The 24289-nt window shown below is 50.0% G+C and overlaps 1 protein-coding gene across 3 annotated transcripts in view; it reads left to right on the forward strand.

Annotated features, from left to right (window-relative positions):
- ITPKB (inositol-trisphosphate 3-kinase B) overlaps positions 1-24289 on the forward strand; it is a 100122-nt gene that overhangs the window by 63448 nt on the left and 12385 nt on the right. For all 3 annotated transcript variants that reach the window (XM_079106619.1, XM_079106620.1, XM_079106621.1), the window contains 2 exons: positions 20039-20138; positions 21500-21713. In XM_079106619.1, coding sequence (XP_078962745.1) covers positions 20039-20138; positions 21500-21713 — 314 coding nt within the window. The remainder of the gene's footprint in view (positions 1-20038; positions 20139-21499; positions 21714-24289) is intronic.

The following is a 24289-nucleotide window of genomic DNA, read 5'->3' on the forward strand; positions in this document are numbered from 1 at the left end:
CCTTACAATTCCTGTGCCTCCACCTTTATCTCTGATCTGGGCTTCAAGCACAGGATCTGGGTGACAAGCCACCCTGGAGTGAGCTCCATTGATATTGAATCCTGTGAACTTCTCTTGAACATGGAGAACTAAGTCCGTATGTGTCAGCAGCTGAATATAACTGGGAGTTCTCTGAAAGAACTTTGGTATAGAATATAACATTTGTTCCAGGACAGGTAATAAGTCCATGTGAATTCAAAGCTTACATGTATTATTAAAAGTCTATGGCTGGGGCTGGGGTTGTGGCTCCATGGTAGATTGCTTGCCTAGCATGTGTGAGGCACCGGTTTTGATTCTAGCACCACATAAAAAAATAAAGAAATAAAGTTATTATAAAAACAAGTCTATGACTGGCAATATGGCTCAGCAATAGAGTGCTTGCTTAGCACAGGTGAGGCACTAAAAAGAGAAAAATGAAAAGTTGAAAGTAGTGTAATTGTTGAGGGTTAGTCAAAATGTTGGGGTGAGCTGCTGGAATGTTAAATCAGAATTGCCTGCTAGTCATGTTGATAAAACTATCAGTTTTATTATTGTTTTAAATTCCCTGCAGGCAATATACCCTCTTATCCCCTGCCTCTGGAGCCACCTGCTCCCTTGGCCCTCCCTGCTGAGCTGAGCTGTGCTGCTTGCTGTTCTGTGTGTGCCTTTCTGTTTCTCTGCTTTGGTTCTTGCTTTTCCCAGACTTGAAAACCTACCCTCAATTTCCACACTTACACATGCACACTATCCATCTTCTCAGTTTTCAAGATTCAGTTTAAATACATTTTCCATGAAACTAATTTATTCTCCCTTTCTCCTGAAGTATTATCCCTCTCTTCTGACTCCCTGTAGCCCAATATCTTCACTTTATAAAAATAATTTCTTATTTTCTACCCTCCTTTTCAGTTCTTGAGGCCCATGTTCATCCCTTTAGCACATGGCGGGCCTCCCTGGACTTAGGCCTGAACCTAGAGCACAGTATTTATGGTTGAATTTGAATGGATAAATTATGCAAGGTGGCAGTGTGCAAAAGGAGGGGGCAGTGGGCAGCAAGGGCCACTGTAGTTCCTAGACAAGAGGGATGAGTGAAGGCTGTCACAGTCAGAAAGGGGCTGGGAGCCTGGGGAGAGCCTAGCGGGATGGGTTTACTCTCCCTTGGTGTAGACCTCAGGCAGCACTGAGGTTCTTCCCCAGCTCCTTCTCTGCTGAGCTGTGGACCTGGGTAAGTCCCTTCCACTCCCTGGGCATTCTCTAACATCATGAGCTTGAACAACAGGGTGATCTTTCCTCTAGCTCTTCTTGCCCTAATGTTCAGAGTACCACACACAATGCCTTGGGCACCCTGCCTTCCTTGTGTGCTCCAGGCCCTGGCCAGTCCTATTCCAGATCTTTGGGGGAAAGCAGCCCCAACCATGTTGTCTGCAGCCAAGCATAGCACTGATGTCACAAAGTGCAAATGAGCTAATGGGGGAAGGAGACCTGCCTGGTAACCCCTGAGGTTCTCCTTGTCCACTTCTGTCACTGAGGGGCTGGCTCCAGTGATGGGGCCTCACACAGAGCCTTGAAGGTTATTGTCCCTGGTTTTTGCTTGTGGGTGCATGAAGTTTCCTTTCTGGTCCAGAATCCCCAGCCTGAAGCCAGACCCCACTGTTAAGGCTGAGGATTCTGAACAAGTTTCATCTTCTTCCTTCTCAGCCAGACTCTGAGTCTTGGCAGGCATAGAGGGTTGTCTTCCAGCTGTTTAGTTCAACTTGCTTTCATTGATTCCTGACTCTGGAAAAACAGTGTCTAGAAATGAGTTAGCCACTTCCTGTCCTCAAGGAATGCTCACTCTAATGGGGCAGCACTCATGGTATAACCAGATCATCTGAATGAGCTCTAAGCAGAGCAGTGAAGGAATGTGTGAGGTGTGGCGGAACAGTACTGCAGGAGGGGGAAAGGATTTGGTCTTTTAGTGCCTTCCTGGCGACAGCAAACAGGACCTGGGGAAGGTACAGAGAGGAGCTGATAATTAGGCATGGTTTAAAGACTGAATCTGAGTTCTCTGGGCAGGTAAGGGGATGAGTCTTCCAGCCAGAGGTGCCTGCCCAAAAGGCTCAGGAGAATGAAGCAGCGTAGTATGTCACAATAGATGCAGACAGGTCAGTGTTGAAGTAGGGTAGTTAGTGAAGGGCCTCCTTCAAGATGCAGGAGCCCTGAAGGAGGTCTGTATCTTCAAGTGTTTAGAAGAGCCTATTGGAGGCTTTAAACAGGAGGGACCTGGTGGAATTGGCATGATTACATTTGCATTTTAGAAAGATCTCCAGTACCGAGGAATAGAGAGCACACTGCAGGGGGGCGCATGGTTGGCAGGGCAGTTGGTAGTGATCCCAGAGATAGTAGGAGCAAGGGGTGGCATGGTGATAGGGACAGAGAGAGTTGTTAGGGTGGTAGAATCAGGGAACTTTGGAGCTCTCCTGTATGCTTTGAAAGCCTGATGCCAGGGTCTCCTTAACTATCTCCCAGAGCAGGGATCTTAGGGTCTCTCAAAAAATTTATGATCCTAATTTATTCAGTATAGCCCCCACTACCCATCAGACCTGCTGGGTAAGGGCACAGGTCTGGGTGCAGGGCAGGACTCTGCACATGTTTTATCTACCCAGAGCCACTTCAGCCCCTGGCCACCAGGGAATCCAGTCTGTTGTGTGTGATGCTTTGCTAAGGAACTGGTAAGAAGCAAGATGACATATTGCTCCTGAGAGCAGTGAGCCCTTAAAATTTCCCCTTCTGGGCTCTTTTAGCTCTGTGGGATGTGGCAGAGTGGTGAGCTGATTGGGTGGCCCATCATCTCTGCCTTCCCAACCCCTGGGCCACAGATGCTAGATCCCACCAGTATTATGTGTTCCATCTCTTGTATCAATTCCAGCTGCTCATTCTCCATACATTGATGTATAGAGGACTTTGAAGTAGATATGGAACTGCTTTCTGTCATTTAACTCTCTCCTTATCTCTCTACTGAGAAGCCCATTGGTAGGTGGCCCTCTGTCGTCATTTCTGTCACTTCATTCTCTTTTGGCAGGCTGGTGTGGAAGAGAGAAGATGGCCAGGCCTTTGAGTCAACACTCAAAATACAGTTGGCTGCTGCACAGTGAAATACCAAGACTTTCCCCTGGCATTTTGAGTGTTGAGTTTCATGGCCAACATGTTCAGCTTCCTCCTGGGCCTGCCTTAAAGATTCCCCTGAGAATCTCCTTGCACATGCTGGGCCATAGCTGGCAATCTCAAATGCCAGATGCCCCAGTTATAAATTTCCACATTGGAGGCAGGTCAGAGTCTTGCACTGCACAGCTGCTTTGTGATGATGTTTCCCTTCCCTTACTGAGCAGGCCGTGGAGCAGGCAGTACCAGGTCAGATGGTTCTGGTGGTCTGAGTGCTTTATCCTGTAGACTCAAATGGTCACATCTGACTTTGCATGTGGTGTATCATTCAGTTTCCCAAGCACTTCCTTGCCTTCCTGCCCAATCCTCCCTACAGTTTAACAGATGTGACATTGCTGTGCATTTTTATCTCTGCTGCCCAGCAAAGTACGTGACTTGACCACATTTATATAGCCTGTGAGAAGACCACAGTGGAAGTCCTGTGGCTTTCCTCAGCACTTTCCTTTGTCTCTAAATCCAGTGGCTACTCCAGATGCTGTCAGGGGCCAGCTGACAGGGGAAGAGCATCCCAAGGTGCTGCTGCTCAGCCCCAGCCAATGGATGCTACCAAGATTGCAGACCCAGCATTTCAAAGAGACATTGGAAATCTGAATTTTTTAAATGTTGGTAATGAATTTAGAAAAAAAAAGTTAAAACTGAACACAGAAAGTCTGCTGGTCATTGGCCTGAGCCTCTTCCCTCTTATCATCTGGTCACTTGTTTGTTTGCTGGCTAGATTTCCTGTTAAGGGAAAGGAAAGAAGTAAGTTTGGGGAAAGGGAAGAGGAAACAGTGAGTGGTTTCTGGTCCCTTTGCATCCTGCTGGCCAAGTGGTGTGTACATAGCCTGCATTCCCAGGGCACATACTTTCCATTTTCCTCTTTGGTCACCCTGAATTCTGGAGTTCTTTGGCAGTTTATTGACTTGCTTCCTTTTCCGAAAATTGAAATGACGACTGCTTAAAACTATTTTTCTCCATTTGGGTTTTTCCTTGGTGACTTCACTCAGAGACAGATGTGCCCTAATAATAGCATCAAAAGTTAAGGGGAAGAAATCAACCAGCTGGTTCTTTCCCTAGAAATGATGTTAGAGTTCTTAAATTGTGGCTGTCCCCAGAGACCTCGGAGGGGCTGAGCCTGCAAGAGGGCCGTGGTCACTGTGAAGGTCTGGAGTCCCTGTCTCTAGGATGGAGTCCCTGAGTGAGGTGCATTGTTCACCCAGTGCAGCTCTCACACCCCAGCCAGATTCTCAGCTCAGACACTGCTCTGTGACTTCCACTGGGATCCATACAGTGCTTAGCAGATAGCAGGTAGAACTTGCCAGGGATGTCCATTGGCTTCATAGATTGTCAAAGGCACATATTCAAATCCTGTCTCCTGAACCTGGAGCCTGGAGCCTGAAATCCTGTCTGTGGATAGCAGATCATTCTTCCAGTGACTCCATGATGACTTTGGCTCAGTATCCCTGTCTGTGAGGACTCTCAGGGATCACTAGGCCCTCTCTTCAGCCTCTGCCATTCTAGAATGCATTCTTCAGAGGACATGTGTATGTCCCTTATTAATGTTTCATTTCCCCTACTGAGTAGGAAGGACATGGAATAGTCTAAGAGAACCAGGAGGCTTCTTTTTTTTATATAATTATTTTGTATCAGTGCATTATAATTATACATAATAGTGGGATTCTTTGTGACATGCAAAGAATTCTATGTGGCACACATGCACATAACATAATTGGTCAGTTTTACTCCCTCTCTCTCCCCTTTCCTCTCCTCCTCCTTCCTGAGGGTCCCCTTCCTCTACTCAACTGCTTTCCCTTCTAATTTCATGCGATCTCCTCCCTCCCTGCACCCTGCCTCTGCCTTTTCTTGATAGCTTCTACATATAAGAGAAAACACATAACCCTTGACTTTCCAAGTCTGGCTTATTTTGTTTAACATAATGTTCTCAAGTTCCTTCCATTTTATGAACAGCCTTCTGTAAGCCATGTAGGCAAGACATCCAAGCTTGAAGATCCTTTGAATAAAAAATATAAATGGCATATAAGAATGTTGCTGTACATTTGCTGGTTTTGCCTCCCTGTCAGCCTGAGGGGAGGACAGGGAGGGCCTGAGATGGAACCCTTTTCCCCTGTCTTTAACACTGGAGAGCCCAACCTCTGTCTTGTGAAAACATATCCTGTTTATAATGAACCCAAGAGGTGCTGTATAATATTGCAATATAAAATACAACCTAATGCAAAAAGTGAGGGAACCTGTGATGAGCTGTCCCTGTTCCTGCTGGGTGAGAGAACCAGCAGCAGCAGTTGGGCATGGGGGCTTCCAGGGTTAGGAGTTTGGATAGGGCCCCAAGTTCTGCCCCAGATGGGATCACTAGCTTGGGCGATCTCTCTACCCCTGTCTGCTTCTCTGAGAAAGGGAGGCCAGGGTGCTTCCTGCCTCTTGCGGGGGCTCTGGGATCCTCATGCTGCAGGGGACAGTGCTAAGTAAGCACCCTGCTGCCACTACCAGGCCCCAGTTGGCAGATGCATGGGGAAGGGTGATGAGTCAATCTGTTTATGAAAATCACACATCCCTACACAGACGTCACCATGACCCGGGGGACAGCCTTGTTCCCAGGGCTGATGGCACTTGTTCATACTTAGGGGGTTCACTGGTGTGCCTTTTTGGCAACCCATTTCCTGTGCCTTCAGCTGTCTACACGTGAACAGATGCATGGCTGCTGAACTGAGACGGGACTCCGGCCTGCACAGCTCCAGCCAGCCGGGAGAGGGAAGCCGGGTGACTCATAGCACAATTCAAAGCTGTGCATTGGCCTCAAGGCCTGGCTGCACAATCTTCTTGGGAAAGTAGCTTGGGGTTTCTGGTTCTCTGTAAATTTGTACTGCCATATGCTGAGTGCCAGTTAGCCACAGGCAAATCAGTGTTATCTCTCTGAAATATGAATTGCACCAATGTATCTTGCTTGGAAATAATTTTCTAAATATAGCTAACTATTTGATACCACTTGCAAGCTCTCAAGTCCTTCCTGAAGAGTTTCCTTGTTAGAAATTCCTTAGGTGGGAGTTTCCAAAATACCAGCTTTGGAGTTACTCCAGGGTAACCCTTTTAACCAAATCTCCTACAAGCACTTTCTGCATTCCCAGAAGCAACTTTAAAGGTAGTACTTTGTCCACGGATGTTCGTAGCCTGGAAAGGTGAACTTTTAGCAAACTGGACCTTGAGGAACTTTGGTGCCTTTGTTATGCCCAGTTGTATCCTTAGATTTTAAAATTTGTAACTTGGAAGTTTTTTCCCCTCTCAGGAGATCCCTGAGAAGGTACAAGGGAGTTTTTTTGATTTTTTTCTTTTTCTTTTTTTTTTTTTTAATTTATACTGGGGATTGAACCCAGGGGTGCTTAATCCCTGAGGCATATCCCCAGTCCTTTTCATTTTTTATTTTGAGACAAGTTCTCACTAAATTGCTTAGGGACTTGCTAAATTGCTGAATCTGGCCTTGAACTTGTGATCCTCCTGCCTTATTCTCCAGAGCCACTGGGATTACAGGCATGTGCCACCATGCCTGGCAAAGAGTTGCTAGCTCAGAAACTGGTTTCCTTCAGCAGTTCTGTGCTTATGAGAGCCAGAGGAACAAAGGTGACTTTCAGATCCTTTAGCATTCTTCCTAACACTCTCTTTCAGATTCCTGGATTTTAAAATGTCATCTTCAGCAAGCAATAAAGTAGTGTTTCTACATGTGACCACCCCACAGAGCTTGCGTCCTGTCGCCAGTCCAAGTATTTTTGGGGAATTAGCCTAGTTACTGCAGGCCACACAGGTCCCTGGGGAGAACTGGGTGGGGAGTGGGGTCTGCAGGACTCAGTACTGCTGGTGGTGACCTTTGGGCCAGACTATCTCATGGTCTGCACACTCCCTCATACCTGGTTTAAAAGTGGCTCTTGAGCTGGGTGTGGTGGCACACACCTGTGATCCCAGTGACTCCAGAGACTGAGGCAGGAGGATCGCAGGTTCAAAGCTGGGCTCAGCAGCTTACCGAGGCTGTAAACAACCTAGCAAGACCCTGTCTCAAAATTAAAAAAAAATTTTAAAAAGGGATGGGGATGTGGCTCAGTGGTAAGTGCCCTTGGGTTCAATCTCTGGTATCAAGCAAACAAACAAACAAAATAGTGACTCCTGGGTGTTTTGAAGTTTCAGAAAAACCTTGTTTAAGGCAAGCATCTGCTTTTGTCAGGGAATAGACTGTTAGCTTGGGCCCATTCCCTATCAGCTGTGGCCTTCACCCTCTGTACTTTCCTCCTAGAAAGGTGGGATTCAAAGGCTGGGGCTGAGACAGAGGAGGAGGTGGTCTGGCCCCACTGCTAACATCTACTGAGTCAGTCTAGACATAACTGCATCCCCTAGGTCTCATCCCACCTGTGCTATTGCCCTCGAGAGCTCAGAGACCAGACTATACACGTGAGAGGTGGAACACTCCCATAGCAGGCGTTGCACTTGGATCCATGTAATCTGAAAGCATTTCTGCAGGATAGGTAGTATTTCCACTTTACAGATGAGGAGGAACTGAGGCTCAGAGGGGTTTGGTAACCTGCCTAATACCATTGGTCAGGCATAACAGGATCTAAACTTGGGTTTAATCTGGCTATAAGTTACTTATAACAAATGACAAGAAATGAGGTAGTCTAGCATGGTGACAGAACTTGGACCCTGAAACCAGCCTGCCTAGGTTCAGATCCCAATTTAGACTTACTGTCTGTAAAACCTTGGGCAAATTTTCTAATCTCTTTGTGGGGCAGTGTCCCCATCTGCAAAATGGGGTAATGAGAACAGTTCTGTGGTAGGTTGAGGTACTTTTATTATTATACATACACAATGCATATCAAATACTCAGGACTGTATCTGGCTGCAGTTGGCATATAATGCCTATCAGCTGTCCCATTCTTACCAGAACAGCCCATGTGTTCTGGCTCTACTTCACTCCTGCCGGGCTTACATCTCTGTGGGCTGAGAAGGAAGGATTGAGCAGCTCCAGCCCCCCAGGCCAGCAAAGCCATCCCAAGGTGTGTTGGGGGTGGGCTTGAGGTCTCATATCCTGGCTGGTCCTTTTGAGGGATTAGCCCAGAAGAAACTCTGGGGTGCTTAGCATCCCATAATTTCAGCCTTGGTCAAGGGATGGAGGTTGAAAGAGTCTCTAGTAGAGCCTCTTTTGCTGGTGTCGCCTGTATCCTGAAAACCCTCAGTAGATTTCCACCCTGTATAACTCAGACTTGTTTTTTGCATTTACCAAAATAAAAATAAAATCTCTGGGGAGGAGTGAAGAGGTGAAGGGCGACGGCAGGGCAGGGGGCGGGGGAGCTTGTGCATGTTGCAGGGGTGGCTCTCAGCAGCTGGGCAGAGCCCCGGGCGCCCTTTCCCAGAGGAAAGGCTGAGGCTCTCTGTCCTCTGGGCTTTATCCATTAGGAGGAAGTCTGCTGTGAGAGTCTGCCCACCCTCGGGCTCTCTTCCCGGCCCCCTCCTCTGCTGCTCCCCATTTCCGCCTATTGTTGGTTCCCACCCAGATGGCCTCTGGTGGGGAAGCCATGCTGGGCTCTGCATCCTCCTCGCTGTCCCCTCTCTCCTCTCGCCCTCCATTATTTTTAGTTCTTAAGAGGATGGGCTCCAGGAGGGAGGAGGGACTCCAGGAGGGAAGAGGAGGATAGAGCCAAGCCAGTGACCTTCTAACCAGAGATGGAGCATTTGCTGGTTTCTGCCTGGTGGGGAGGATTAGGAACATTTCCATTTTGGGTGAAGGACACCTCCATTCTTGGGTAACCAGAAAAAGACCGGTTTGGCAAGACTGCAGGCCCCTTTGATGCCAGTTCCTGGAAAATGAGGACAAGGGATGGAGGGTGAAAGAGTCTCTAGTGGAAGCACCTTTTTTGCTGGTGTCACCTGTGTCCTGGCTGTGCATGTTACCCACCAGCAAGGACATCTCAGCAGGAGAGCGAGGTGCACTAACCTGAGTGAAAGGTGGTCCTCTAAATCCTCTTGTGTCGTGGGGCCCAGGGCCAGCTGGGTTGCCAAACTATGGGGCACTTGGAGTTAACCCCAAGCAGACAGAATGGGAAGTTAGCATATGTATGTCCTTCCTGATACCTGGAAGTGTCTCTGGAAAAATTCAGGTATGAACAGGTAAGGGTACAGCATCGTGAGCATTGGTTTAGGTGCGTTTTATCTTCTAGGCCTGAGCCTTACTGTCGGTTGGGCCCTGAAGAATTTTCTTAGGAGTAGTGCACTCTTACTGGGATTCCAGCTTGGGGGCATATGGAAGGGTTAGGGCAGATTCCCAGTACTCCAGTAGGCTTCCCACTGTTGGGAGGCATGAGATGGTACACAAGGATCACTTGCACTCAAGGGTAGAGCTGTGGGGAGGATCCTGGGAATGCTGTGGGGCTGGAACACCCTGAGAAAGGCAGGGCCAGCTTGCAAATTCCAGAGGGATCTGTAGAGGGAGAGGTAGGATGTGGATGCACAGAAAGGAGGAGGGAGAGTGGGCAGGCGGGGCAGAGCACCCTGCAGAGCAGACACCTGGAGGTGGGCAGATGTAGGACAAAAGGACAACCTGCCCTGGCGGATCGGATAGTAGGGAGCACCTGAGAGAGCAAGGGTGCCTAGTGAGCGTAGGGAAGTATCTGAGGTTTGGCCCTGTGGCCCTGGTGGAACCCAGCTCCCTCCTGTATGTGGTCAGGGAACACTGATGAGGCTACGGGGGCAGCCCTGTCCTTGCCACCTGGATCTCAGACAGCCTCCCTGGGATGATGGTGGAGGAGGGAGAGTGACCAGGTGGGAGGACCCTTGGTTGCCAGTTTGGGTGCTGCCCATGGCCTAGCAACTGATCTGTAAGGAACAACAGGAAGAAGGCAACTAATCAGGAGGGGACAGCTGGGCAGCCACTTGGGGTTTTCATGGATGGGACCAGAATATGCTGCTAGGAGTGAACTGAGCTGGGAGGTGTCCCTCAGTGGGGGTTAGCAGGGGCTTGAACACATCAGGAGCTCCCACCTCCCCCCTGACTAACTGCACACACCCCATACCCTGAGTATGGCGGCCCTGATGGCCTTCCAGGAGTGGAGAAGACAGAGCACTCACCTCATAAGACACAAAGCCAGCTCATGTCTCTCATGACTGTTGTAACCAGGGTGTCCTAGTCTGCAGGGGTTGTTGGTGCAGGACCCACCATCCTTGTTTTCCTGCCCCAGACTAGCACTGATTTTTAAAGGAGGTATAGGTTGAGCATCTCTAATCCAAAAATCTCAAATCCGAAATGCTCCAAAATGTGAAACTTTTTAAACACTTACGTGATACCACAAATGGAAAACTCCACACCTGACTTCACATGGCGATTGCAGTCAAAACACAGGTGCACTGAAAATTTGTATAAAATTACCTTCAGGCTGTATGTATAAGTGTATGTGAAACATAATTGAATTTCATGTTTAGACTTGGGTCCCGTCGCCAAGATATCTCATTATGTATTTGCATATTTTCCAAAATCTGAAACACTCCGGTCCCAAGCTTTTGGAAAACTATACTCACCCTGTTTAGGCCCAGCCTGCAGCTTGCAGCGTAATTCCCCCCTATACTGGTGGGACTGGAAAGCACAGTGAGAAGAGGCTCTGGCCGGGTGGGCAGCTCTGAAATAAGTTCTGGGTCACCCGGATATGGGAACATGGCAAGAGGGCCAGGTCAGGGTGAGAATGAAATCAACCATAGACTTAGGTCTTCTTCGCACAGTGTTTTTGCAGTTGTTTTTCAGGGGGATTGTCTTGTTTGCTAAAGGGAGAAGGCAGTTAGTCTTAAATCCAGACTTTTTATTTTTAGCCGGAGCTACCTGCCCTGCCAAGTCCCTGGTCTTTATTTTTCCAACCCTTAGTGTCTTGGTTTTGAAAGGCCTGGCCTTCCTCTTCCCAGCCCAGGGCTCCTTTTTGGCAGGGCAGGTTTCGCTTTGGGCTGCCTCCAGGTTTCTACCCAGGGCCCAGGAGGGAGCTATTGAGCCAGCCGGGGCCCTACCTGCCTGGGCTCGTACCCCGCGTCACTGCGGGCTCTGCCAGGGGAGAGGACAAAGAACAAAGTTGGCTGCTGCAGCCTGGGAGACACAGCAGGCCTTTCCCTGATGAAGGCCGCACTGATCACTAGGGAAACCCTAACCACTTTTTTAGAAAGACCAAAAGAAGAAGAAGGAGGAAGAAAAAAGCATTTTTTCCAAACATGGAAACACAATGACTTTCACTTAGACATTTGGAAGAGCAGAACAGGAGCTTTGACACGGAATGGACCCTCCCTCCTCTGCTTTTAGCGCTTTGTCAAATGTGCCTTCCCTAAAGCATGTGTCCGCCAGAACTTTCTGGGACAGACTTGGAAGGAGGGGAGGGCAGGTCTTTATTCAGACCTCCCCCATCCGAAAGGTCACTCTTGTGACGAAGTGCTTGCTGTTTATGTGAGGCTTTATTTTATTTATTTATTTGTTTTTGGTGGTACTGGAGATTGAACCAAGGGGTGTTTGCTCCCTGAGCTACATCTCCAGCCCTTTTTATTTTCATTTTGAGGCAGAGTCTCAGTATTGGAGGCTTGAACTTTGAATCTTCCTGCCTCAACCTCCCAAGTCCCTTACAGGTGTGCTATATGATGCTATTTTATATATGTCCTAAGAATCAGGAGAAATGCAGGGGCCCAGTCATCTGTTGGCTAAAACAAAAATCCTCAGAATTAAACGGTATAAAACTTGGAAGCTGTGTGACCTCAGGGAAGTTACTTAATGTCTCCAAATGTGATTCATCATTGACAAAATGGAAATAACTCTATCAGTGCTATGAGGTGTCCATGAGATGTTACCACAATACCCAGCAATGCATTAGGCATTTAAATGTGACTTCTCTGCACATGCAGACTCAGATCCTCATGCATACACACACAGCAAAGAGTTACTTTAGCAGTATTATTTTTGTAGTCACAGGGTACAGAGATTATTTCCCTTTTCTGATATTTGAGAGCTTTCCCCATCATCTCTTTTACTCTAAGTAAATGGAAATTCTTTCTTTATAATTATCTAAAAATAGAAGTTAGCCAAGTCATCAACCTATTTAAATAAAAAGGGAAGTGCAGGAGGAAAAAGTAGCAAATTAGAGGAACAAGTCAATTGGGACAGGGGCTAAAAAGGGCACATTATCCCCCCTTATAAAATGAAATTTGTTGAGCATTCTGACTGTTGACCCTAGAACATTGCTCTTTAATGGGGCTTAGCAGTGTTCCGTATACTGAAATGGGTAGTTTGGGAATCCGTTCTTTCTCCTTTTTGCAACTTCTTTGACCTTCTGAACCAGAAACTGATAACGACACTGTTGGGCTCTGACCAACTCTGACTCCCCTGGAGTTGTAGATCTGGAGGGCTGAAGCCACCCTGTGAGTTCTGGAGCTGCCTATCATTGGAGGGGAAGCTTTTAATCAATTAATCACACAGTTAGCTCATCTGATTCCCACCTGGCAATCTGGTCTTCTGGAAGGGCTCCACTGGACTCTTGCCAGTACACTGTTTCTTGGAGGAAAAAAAATATTGCATTTAAAAAAAGACATAGAAGTCAAAAACAAAGTAAACACCTAAGGTCTGCCCAACCACCACCACAGGCGGAGCACCTGTGTGTGGTTATTGCCTCATCAGGTTCTCCCTGTATGGATGTCCAGTTTACTGATGAGGATGCTCAGGTCTGGGCCCAGCCACAGAGGGAGTTGGTAGAGCAGAGGTTCATTCTAACCCCCAAACTGAAATTGTGCTCTGCTTCATCATGCTGCCTTCTAAAAACAAGTTCCAATGCTATGGGCTGCCTTTCCAGCTCAGAGGCAGAGGATCTTGGACAGAATCTGCTGGAGGGAGAGAGAGGTCCTTATTTAATAGGGTGGTGAACCAGCCTTGGGCCCAGCAAAGCTGTCCAGAAGGGTAACTGGAGGAGGGGCACCCTGCCTCCTGGTAGACTTGGGACTGTAAGTCACTGTCTTCAGGAGGTCTTCTGTGAATGTCAGGGATTCTGGTAAGAAATAGAGCAAAGCCCACACCTGCCTGGAAATGTAATGCTCTTCAGGTGCCTCTGATCAGGTTCCCAGTGGCTTGGGTTTGGCCTCCCTTCTCCTAGCTGGTTAAGGTTTGGTTCAACCTCCCAGCCTGGCTGGGTCTTGGCATCACTCAGAAACCCAGAACTGGGCGGGGTGTAATGATACACTCCTGTAATCCCAGCAGCTCGGGAGGCTGAGACAGGAGGACTACAAGTTCAAGGCCAGCAGCAGCAACTTAGCGAGGCCCTAAGCAACTTTGCGAAACCCTGTAAAAAAACATTAAAAGTGGCTGGGATGTGACTGAATGGTTGAATGCCCCTGGGTTTAATCCCTGGTACAAAAAAGAAAAAACAAAACCCAGAACTGGGATAGAGCTGTATGGAAGGTGAGTTGGAAACACCCAGGATGTAAAGTTAAATCAGAGGGAAAGTTTTCTGAGCTGCATTTTCAAATATGCACAGGGAGGTCTGGGGATATAGGTAAGAGAACACTTGGTATCATGTGCAAGGCCCTAGATTCAATTCCCCAGTAACGTTCTCTCTTTCTCTCTCCCTCCCTCCCTCCCTCCCCCGCCACACACCCACACACACACACACACACACACACACACACACACACACACACACACACACACAATAACCCTTATGTACTCATAAGGGTTAGCAAAATCCTGTGCATCTGCAGCCATTCTTGTAAAAATCCTTAATAGCAGAAACCAATACCTTTGGGGTTCTGAGGCAAAGGTGGAGAGGGGTATATGGAACCAGAAGTTAGTTGCCTACAAAACCTTACAGGCCTGAAAGAGTTCAAGTTTAGTGAATTGCAGATAGTTCCAAGTACAGATAGGGAATGGGGCCAGTCAGGGCTGCTAATGATCCTTCAGTCCTCACAGCAGAGAAGTGAGTACCACTAACCTCTCCCACCCCATTGCATTGGGAATCACCATTGTTTGTGAGGGGCAGGAGGTAGCTAGGAGACAGAAGCAGACTCCAGGGCATGTGGGTCGAACTGAGGATAAGGGAGTGCTGGCCCTGGGTGGTTGGTCCTCCTGCGGGGGGCACTGGAGGGGTGTCCACTGATGGCTCAGACATACCCCATCAGCCCAGGAATATGAACATGCAGAGGACGAATGAGTCAGGAAGGCTGAGGATGTGCTACACTCCTTGACTCTCCTGCTAGATTTTTTCAGGGGGCTTTTCTGTGCCCCACAGGAGATGGAAGGTAACTAGCCTTGAGCTCTCCCGCTTCCCCCAGCATTGAGGAACTTCTGATCATTGGCAAAGTACACAGGTCAGGACATAGAGGCATAAAGACCAGGGTCACCTGCCACCACTAAACAGTGGGACCATTTTCCAAAACTCTCTGCCCCCCAGGAGGCAGGGTAGCATCCTGGGCATGTTTGAGAGCCATGCAGTGCAGAAGGCCTGGCAAAGGGCCCCACACGTGGTTAACACCCTGCCCTCCCATCTGGACACTCTTGTTACATTTTGGACAAAGGGCCCTTCATGCTCATTTTGGGCTGGACCTGGATGTGGCTGATCCTGACAATAGCTAAAGCACACAGAAATGGATGGCCTGAGGCCCTTTTGTCCCCACAGCCCATGACTTTTGTTCCTTGCTTCTCCTTCCCCTCTTCCTGCTCCCCACCATTTCTCTTCTGCCTGCCTCATGGAAGACAAAGACCAGACGTGTAGATTACGCCAGGTGGCCTTCTTATTTGTTTAAGGCAGTGTTTCCCTGTAGCATAACTGGGGATGCCTGACTGGGAGAACCAGCTAGAGGATGGCATGTCCCCAGGAACCGTGAACCTCATCAGGAGGCTTGGAATCTGGTCTACATAACCACATGAAATTGGAGACCATCTAGGCTTCCTCCCTTGAGCTCAGCCTGGGCTGGGGCAGTCCCACTGGAGATTAGATCATTTCTGCCTGGGTTCTCAAGGGCTCTGTGCAATTCTGAGCCCAGAGCTAGAGGTAAAATGGAGAAAATGCTCCTCTATCAATCAGATTGTTGTGAAGGTCAGAACAAAGTCACGTGCCCCTGGCCCAGTGCCTGTCACATAGCCAGAGCTTAGTAAATAACAGTAGTTGCAGGTGCACACACCAGGCCCTGTGCTGGCTGTGGGGTTGGAGGATATATATACGGGTCTATGGAAATGAGCCCTTTCATCCCCCAGTGAGATGACAGAGCTATGCCAGCCAGCAGTAAGTCCCCCTGCACTATAATGCTCAGCAGACTTAGGAATACCACTCATTTACCCATTGGATAGGTAGGTCCCAGACCTGCATGCCAGCCAGCAATGTGATCCAGCAGATCTGATCAGTCAGCTACCCAACGGCCTCAGATTCACATCGGAGGACCCTGAAGCCCAATATGCCAGTGGGGACTGCGCATGCATATAGCGCTTTGGGGGCACTCTGGGAAGGGTCCACAGAGGATGCCCCTCAAGACTGGGAGTGATGGAGGAGCCAAGCCAGTGAAATCAGTAGGTGCCCAGGTGCCCTTCTCCACACCATGTTGGAGGCATTTGAAGAGCACTTTGGTGTTGCCGGTTGCTCAGCTTGAGAAGCTAGAAGCCTGAGTCTCTAATCCGGTTTCAGACTACAAAGCCACAGGGGCTGCTGTTGAGAATCTCCCCCGGAAGAGGGCAAGGATTGACAGCAGTACGTTCCCCTCCAGGTTCCGCAGTTCCTCCAGGTTGTCCAGCTGCCCTCCTTGCTGTGACACCTGTCTTAGCCAGGGGAAGAAGCCCAGAATCAATTTCTGAAGACTCTGGCTTCCTTCAGCAGCACAGGACTTGGAGGCAACTGCCTGCCTAACCCGCTCTCACCCGCTGCCTGGAAAGCAGCTTCTACCAGAAGCAGGTCTGACTTCTGACCTGGATGCTGTGATCTCCGCACCATGGGAAAGGAATGATCCTGCCATGCCCTCTCATCCTTTTATTTTTCTCTGCCCCTCAGTGCTAGGGCAGGAGGGTGTGTTTCACCCTGCCACCCTCCTCTCCATCGCCTGGCCCTGGATTGGGAAAGAACTTTTTCTGCTTAATGCTTGGCAGCGACCTGGATGCTGCCTGGGTGCTGCTATTTAACCCCCCCCGAGAAAAACCCTGCATGCTGCTGCCGGGGGAGGGCAGGAGTCTCCAGGGCAGAGGCATGGCATTCTTCCCAAGTGGAATATTCCACAGCCCTTGTCCAGGCAGGGCAGGGCAGCCTTGGGATGGCCGGACTTTTGTGGCTATGGCCCCACATGCCCATTCTCATGGTGAAGAAGTACTTCCAAACGGAGGAGGTGTGGGAAAGGCTGTCCTACCTCCTCAGAGCTCAGGACTTTTGGGAGGCCTTGGACACATTGAACTGGTCAGGGGATCCCCACCCTGGAGCACCCCTCTGTTCTGAACCCCTGGTCCAGAAGAAGTATTGGGGAAGGAGAGGCTTCACAGCTTCAGATGTTCTGTTGAGCTCATGTCCTGCTCCCTTGTCCAGCATTGGTTCCTTCGGCCTTCTGGGATCACAGGCGCACTGTGCCCAGTGTCCTTAGGGGACCGCAGGAAGCTTATTCCCAACAGTGTGGGTCTGAACCAGTCTGAGGCTCTGGGGTCTTTATTCTCCAGTTCCTATGACAATACCTCTGTTTAGCCCAGAATGATTGTTTCCAGGGTATCTTCAGAGGCCCCTGTGTCCCCTCTGTGAACAGAGACCTAAAGTCTCCTCCACAAACACCGCTGAGCCCACACAATCTTCTAATAGCTCCATCTCCTGGGAGAAAGGGGTCTATGCATTATTCCCATTTAACAGACAGGAGGAGGGCCAGGGACTTGTTCAAGGGCCGTCAGTGAGGAGGGCCAGGGTTCCAGCTGCAGGGTCCTGGCTGCCTTCCCATACTCATGCCCGGCTCTCTGGAGTCCCAGTTTCTGCATGGGGCATCTACCACCTCCTCACCTGCTTAACTCACCTCCCACGGCTTCCCAGCCTGTGTCTGCAGACCTGGCTCCAGCTGCTTCAAGTCTGTACTGCTGGAGTCTTCTCCTTCTCCCTCTTGAGTCTTTCCCCAAACTGCCTGTGATCCTCTGAGAACCCCACACACAAAAGGTCCTCCTTTCTGGAAGTTATTTTTTGCTTAGTTTCAAGTCAGGGACTTGCCTTGTTGCCCAGACTGGCCTTCAACTCCCAGGCTCCAGGCATCCTCCCACCTCAGCCACCTGAGCAGCTGGGACCACAGGTGGGCACCACCACCTCACTCCGCTCCCAGCAGTCATCTTGGAATGGCCCCTCCAAGGTCATGGGATACTTCCTGCATGATTGCTTGTTTATCACCACATCTACAAATAAAATGTGCAGTGCACTGTTGCAACTGGGTGACAATGGCCTGCTCTAATCTTCCTCAGATGGGACCGTTGCACTTGGCACGAGGGAGGACATTTTCCAGGGTCCTTAGCGTGTTCATCAGTCCTAGGAGCCTGGCGGACCAGCTTTCTAGACAGATGAGGAAATGGAAACCCTGAGAAGGGTCATGGAGGAGGGTAGTGTGAGCTTAGCTATTCCTTACCAGGGAAGGGTCAGGGATGGGGAGCACCAGAGTGGGAGCACATTGTCCTCTTCCTCCTCCCAGCCCACAGCCTGTCAGACCCTTGTCCCCTCTGAGTTCTGCTGCAGGGATGTGCCGGGCAGGTGGTGAGGGTTTGTGCATTTTTCCTTTGGCTCTACCTTAATGGCCTCTGGGAGAGCTGAACAAGCCCCTGCTTGGCTCTCCTGGTAATTCCTCCATTGTTGCCCTCACGCATTGTCTGCCCCCATCGTTTGCACAGCCTTCTGGGAGCTCAGATAAGAAGGGCTACAGCCTCCCCGAGCCTCCTTTGGTCATCTCCATCAGCACCATCTAGGAAAAACATCCTTGTCAACAGAGGCTAGCTCTTTGTCACATGGCCTTGCACTGTGCTGCCCTCACTTAAGAACTCAGTCAGTCTTGGGGGCAGGGTGAGGGTTCTGGGAAGGGGACAGAAGTTGCCAGGTTCAGTGGGGAAGACTTCCTCTCCTTCAACAGATTTTTACTTGAAAACTTGATCACAGAGCAGCTGATGACCGTGCAGCCTCGCCAAGCAGAGAAACACAAAGGAGGCTGATTTCACCTTGAGATTCTGCAGCCTCCACTCTCTCCACTGGGCTCTGCTGGGTGCTTTTAGAGACCAGGAAAAGAGAGTAACCCACCCTCCCCGCATCATCTCCTTGTTCTTCCCAGCTCAGAGTCTTGTTTGTGGCTTTTGCTCTCTGGTTTGGCTGGTCAGGTACCCACTTTCTCAGGACCCTGAAAGACTTACTACAGGGTCTCTCCCTCCCTTTTGAGCTGGAAATTTGATCCACCACTGTAGTCCCATCCTTATTAAAGTTAACATAAAGATATTTCCCTCCTGTGGACATGTTTCCTTCTGGGAGGGGAAAAGTATTTTTTTTAAGTCGATTGATGAGATTAATTATTTTATTTTTTATTTGTTCTTTTTAGATATGCATGACAGTAGAGTGTATTTTGACATATTATACATGGAGTATCACTTATTCTAATTAGGATCCCATTCTTGTGTTGTACATGATGTGGAGTTTCACTGGTCTTGTATTCATATGTGAGCATAGTACGTCTGATTCATTCCATTGTCTGTCCTATTCCCATTACGTTTCCCTTCCCTTCAATCCCTTTGCCTAATCCACAGAACTTCTATCCCCGCCCCTTGTTGTGAGTCAGCATCTGCATATTAGAGAGAACGTTCCGCCTTTGGATTTTGGGGATTGGCTTCTGTCACTTAGTATGATAGTCTTCAGATCCGTCCATTGACCCGCAAAAGTTATAAAGTCATTCTTTTTTATGGATGAGTAATATTCTATTGTGTATATATGCCACATTTTCTTTATCCATTTATCTGTTGAAGGGCACCTAGTTTGGGTCCAAGATGAGGTTGATTTAAATCCCAGCTTTCTCTCTTATGACTTGGAGGCTCAGGAGCAAATGGAAATAGTAATGACTGCCTGTATGCTTGTGGTCAAAACAAAATAAGATGCTCAATAAACTTTAGTTCTCCTTTTTGCCCAAAGGACCCCTCCCCCACTGATGTGTCTGACCATTTGACTCAAGAAATGTCCTGAGAAGAAAGTATAGTGAAGAGGAGAGAGCTGTGGGCTTGCTCACCTCTGTGGACACTGAGGCCATGGGTGGGAGGTGCAGTCCCTTTAAAGTCCTTTTAAAGTCCTTTCTTCAAACCACTTGCAGGCAAGAGCTACCTCTGTTGCTACCACATCTGCAAATAAAATGTGCAGTGCAGCATCGCAGCTGGGTGACAGTGGGTGGCTCTAATTGTTCTCAAAAGGGAGGTTTGCACTTGGCAATGAGGGAGGGCGTTTTCCACAGTTCTGCTGTCTATTCATCCCAGAAGCCAGGTGGACCAGCTGTCTGTCTCTTGCTAGATGAGGAAACTGAGGGGGACCGTGAAGAAGGGGATGAACTGGGAAAGGGTCCAGAAAGGGGAGCACTGATTGGGAACAGTTTGCTTTCCTCCTTCCCCTGTCCCTGACCCTTGTCCCGGAGGTCCCCTGAGCATCTTGCTCAGCCTCTTTGTAAAATGCGACAATGCCACATGTGACTGCACTGCATAGATGACAGCAGGAAGGTGCTTGGAGCCCCCCAAGGGCATCTGTGCTTGTGGCCACAGGCAGTGAGTGACATGCTAATGGGGAAGTCGTGACTGTCTTTCTAATGTAGAACTTTTTTGTTTGCTTGTTTCTAGAGCAAATCATGGAGAAAAATAAAAAATATGGTGCACTGGTCTCCCTTTGTCATGTCCTTCAAGAAGAAGTATCCCTGGATCCAGCTGGCGGGACACGCAGGTAGACACGGCTCTCCTGGACTTGTTCTGTGTGTGGGAAGCCACCTTGCAGATGTGGGAGGGGAGGGCCAGACCCTGGGGCTCCTGGGGATGAAAGTATCAGAACAGCTTCACTCCAGAAGACTTTCTAGTTTGCAGTTACAGCCACCGCTGTGAAAGGTGTGGCTTTGACACTGCCTTGCAAATGAACGTGGACCACTGACCTCTAGAATCCATGCCACCCTGCTCCTCGCACCCTCCCCTCCTCTGTCCCTCTCTCTGTCTCTAACATCTTTCGAATCTCTTTCTTTCTCTCTCAATCTCTCTTCCGTTTTTACTCAGTAAAACAGATGAAGTCACCAATCTTTATAGCTGGTGCACCAATGGTCACCCTGGACAAAGAGTGAGCTAACCAATTCATTGAGCACCTATTGTTTGCTTGCACCCATGTGGATCAGGGGTTACCTCATTCATGGACGTATAGTCTCTGCCCCAAAAGAGTTGGAAGCTGGTAGAAGATGTGGACAGGGCACCCCACAACTACAGCTTGCCAGCACCTGGTGGAAGTGGCCAGGGAGTTTGACTGGAGTCCAAATGACCAGGTTCAAGTTCATACCCATCAGTGACAGGAGAAGGGAACATCTGGAACTAAAGTCTCCAGAATCATCTAGCCCTCTGGGGACCCCTCAGCATGCATTGGACATTTTAGTGAGTGACTGCCTGAGGATTTAGGGTTTATGGTCCTGCAGATTTTTTTCAGGCTAGCACAGGGACTGACTTTTTTTTTTTTTTTTTTTTTAATGTCTCCCAACCACATTGGCCCAACAAAAGTCAGGCACAAGGATGGACACTTTTTTGTAAATACTTACCCAGAGGTGTGGCTTGGCAGGAACCCTGCCCAAGTTCCCCAGACCGTGGACCCCTGCTTTCCAGCTCACTCTGCCTCCCTTGTCATGGCACTGAATCCTGTCTTCTCAGGGCTTTTCCTCTCCTGAGACTGGGAGATGCCTTCATGCTGGAGAAGCAGGTTGACCATGAGGGTGGGGACGCTAGTAATGATATCAGGAAATGAAGAGATCTCTCCTGTAGCCCTGCTAACCCTCCAGTGGTGAGCACTGGTAGCCTCTATCTTCAGATGAGGAGCTTGGGGTCAGGGGAGCTGGAGAGCCAGCCCAGGGTTGCAATTGGTGAGTGGGGGAGCTGGACTTGACCCACTCCCCTTAAAGTGCGTGTCATGGAGACATGGGCATGTCTTCAGCCACAGGCTTAACCAGCACTGCAGCATCCCAGGGAGATCCAGGTCCTGTGATGGAGGAGCTGTCCTGTGGGTGGAGGGTACCTCTGTGGGCTGCAGATGTGGGCCTCCTCTCATTTGCTCTGCAGGGAGTTTCAAGGAGGCTGCCAATGGCCGGATCCTAAAGAAGCACTGTGAGTCAGAGCAACGCTGCCTGGATCGACTGATGGCCGATGTGCTGAGGCCCTTCGTGCCTGCCTACCATGGGGACGTGGTGAAGGATGGGGAACGCTACAACCAGATGGACGACCTGCTGGCTGACTTCGACTCTCCTTGTGTGATGGACTGCAAGATGGGCGTCAGGTGAGCCAGACTCCTTGCTATAGGAGTGTTTGACCCAGTCACCACACCTGGCCATGCAGCAGATACCAGACAGCTTTTAGGGCATCCCAGAGGCAGGCCAAGGGGGCCGCTCGATCAACTGTAGCCTACCCCACCCCAAAGTCAGCTCCCCTTCCGTGTAGAAGGCACAGAGATCCTGGTTCTGTCGTGACAGCTCCTTCCCCACTCTGGCAAGCTGATCTGAAACAGGTGCCAACAGCTGCAGGTGCAAGGATGAGGCCCTGGCTGGGTGCCAGATCCCCAGGGAGGGGCAGAAAAAGCTGCCCCTTGACAGGTGGGATGGCTCCTGGGTAGCGGGTGAGGGAGTACCAAGTAGGGAGGAGATGATGACCTCCTGTTATTGAAAGCTGCAGGGGGTACAGGAATAGAGAGGAGGAAAGAGAACTGGGTGGCAAACATGTTGGTCTGCCAAAAAACAAAAACAAACTTTCGCCTACTGTGAGTGTGACTGGGGAGGGAACCCAGGAGCTTTAGAAGTCTCCATTGTGGATCACCCTACAAATGGCCCCAACCCTGAGTAGGGTGCTACAGGGGTCTGACCCTCCCACAGACTGGGAGGGGCATTGGACCTGTGGGCAGATTTGGCACCCCCTGCCCTCCAGGTTCCCGATGGTGTGGCCCAGGCTCAGCCTGCCTTCTGTCCAGGGAGATAAGCTGGGAGAGAACCCAGGCAGGAAGAGGAGACAGGAAAGGGGGCAGGAGGAGGCAGGGCAGAGAACAGAGCCGGAGGCCTGAGACCCAGGCAGCCCTGAGCCCCTAGTTTGGCAGCAGGGTTTCTTACTTCCTCTCAAACTTTGGCCATTCCATCCCAAGAGCCCCCACCCCCATGCAGCTCCTTTTTCCCTGGGAGACTGGTGCCACCTCCCTGAAGCTATCAGCCCACAAGGTGTCCAGCACCCTGTGCTCACCCTGGAGGGCCTGGCCCCTGGCTGCAGATGCCCATGCTGGATGGCAGACACGGGCTCCCCCGTGCCCCTCCCAGGCACTGAGAAACAGAGTTCAGAGCTGAAGCCTGTGTCTGCTTTGAATAGTTTACTTCTTCTGTGAGGAGATTGAGAAAGAGGGGTGTGTGTGTGAGAGAGACGGAGGCCAGGAGAGAAGTAGGCCAAGCCAGCCAGGTTTCCTGTTCTTCCTCCTCACTTCTCTTGGGAGTTGTGTCCTAAAATCAGACCCCGCCAGCTGGCTGCCTGGTGCTCCCTTGCCTTTGCCTCCCCAGGGCAGGGACAGGGACATGGAGAAGTACAGGCCTCTTTGTTTGTTTCTACACTGTGCCCGGTCACCTCCTACCGCTATCCAAGGCCCTCATTATCTCGGCCCACTGGGAGCTGGGTGTGGGGAGCAGGCAAAATGTCCCTCCAGCTACCACGTGGCTGCTCTTCTTTGCCAGAATCTTATTTTGTCCCTGGAAGACCCCTCCCTGGCACACCAGGCTGTGCTTTCTCAAGGGGAGATGCAGCTTTTCCTTCCAACCCAAATAGCGGAGGGCTCAGCCTTACCTGCAGGGAGAGGGCTTCAAGTTGTTTCATGAACACATGGAAAATATTCTGTTTCGTGTTCACGCAGACGCCCAAACAAGTGCACCCTGTGTCATGAACTTGGGGCTAGCTATTCCTGGAAGTCACAGTCCTGGAGCTTCCTGCTGCAGCCAGACCCAGGGCCAGGCTGTCCCTTGGGCCTGTTTGCTCCCTGAAAGCCTGCAGGGCACAGGAGCTCCATCTCCCAGCCCAGGCTGCTACCACCCCTGGACTCGTCAGTGTCGCTCCCATTGCACCCCAGGACTCTCGGGAGGGATGCATGAACCTAGAGAGACTAGGAAGCCCAGACTCATTAAATGCCATGCCAGGCAAAGACCTGGGGTGGGTAAGAAAGAAGGAGGTGTGAGGGGAGAAGAGAGTCTTCCCCAGGACCAAGCCCACCCCAACTTCATCTACCCTGCACACATATCCTAAAAGAGCCCTTTTGCATGCCCTGCCCCTGTCCTCTGTCACATATCTCATTGTATCCCACAGCCTACCTGGAAGATGGGCCATGCTGTAGTTTAAGCAGGAGATTTCTGACACCCAGCCTGGGTATCACCAGGGCCATCCTGTCATGCCATGGCAGAATGCAGATGTGCCCCAGGGTGATCCAACTGCATCTTAAGACCGTGTCTGGAGCCTGGCACCTGCCATGTACCCAACTTCCATGGGGTCTCCTTAGTGTACTGGTCCAGTGGCCCTCCCAAACACTTTGGTCCAAAAATCTTGGCTTCAGAGTCTCTCCTAAGACCAGTACCCCTTGGTCACCCCTAGATTATGTCCCATCCTTCCCAGAGTAAGACTGGGACCTGGGGCCACCTTAAACACTGGGTCTCAGAATACAAGGGACATATTACTGAAGTGGTGGGAAGGCCCATCAGCAAGCCCAGCTGCACCATGATGGGGTGGGGGGGTGGCAGTAGGTGGGTGGTGCTAAGGAAGAGGCTATGCAGATGCTGAAAGTGTCTTGAATTAGGGGCTTCTTGGGCCCCCAGTTTCATGTGGACTTATGTTCAAACT

The sequence above is a fragment of the Sciurus vulgaris genome, assembly GCF_902686455.1.
Source record: "Sciurus vulgaris genome assembly, chromosome: 12".
Lineage (NCBI taxonomy): Eukaryota > Metazoa > Chordata > Mammalia > Rodentia > Sciuridae > Sciurus > Sciurus vulgaris.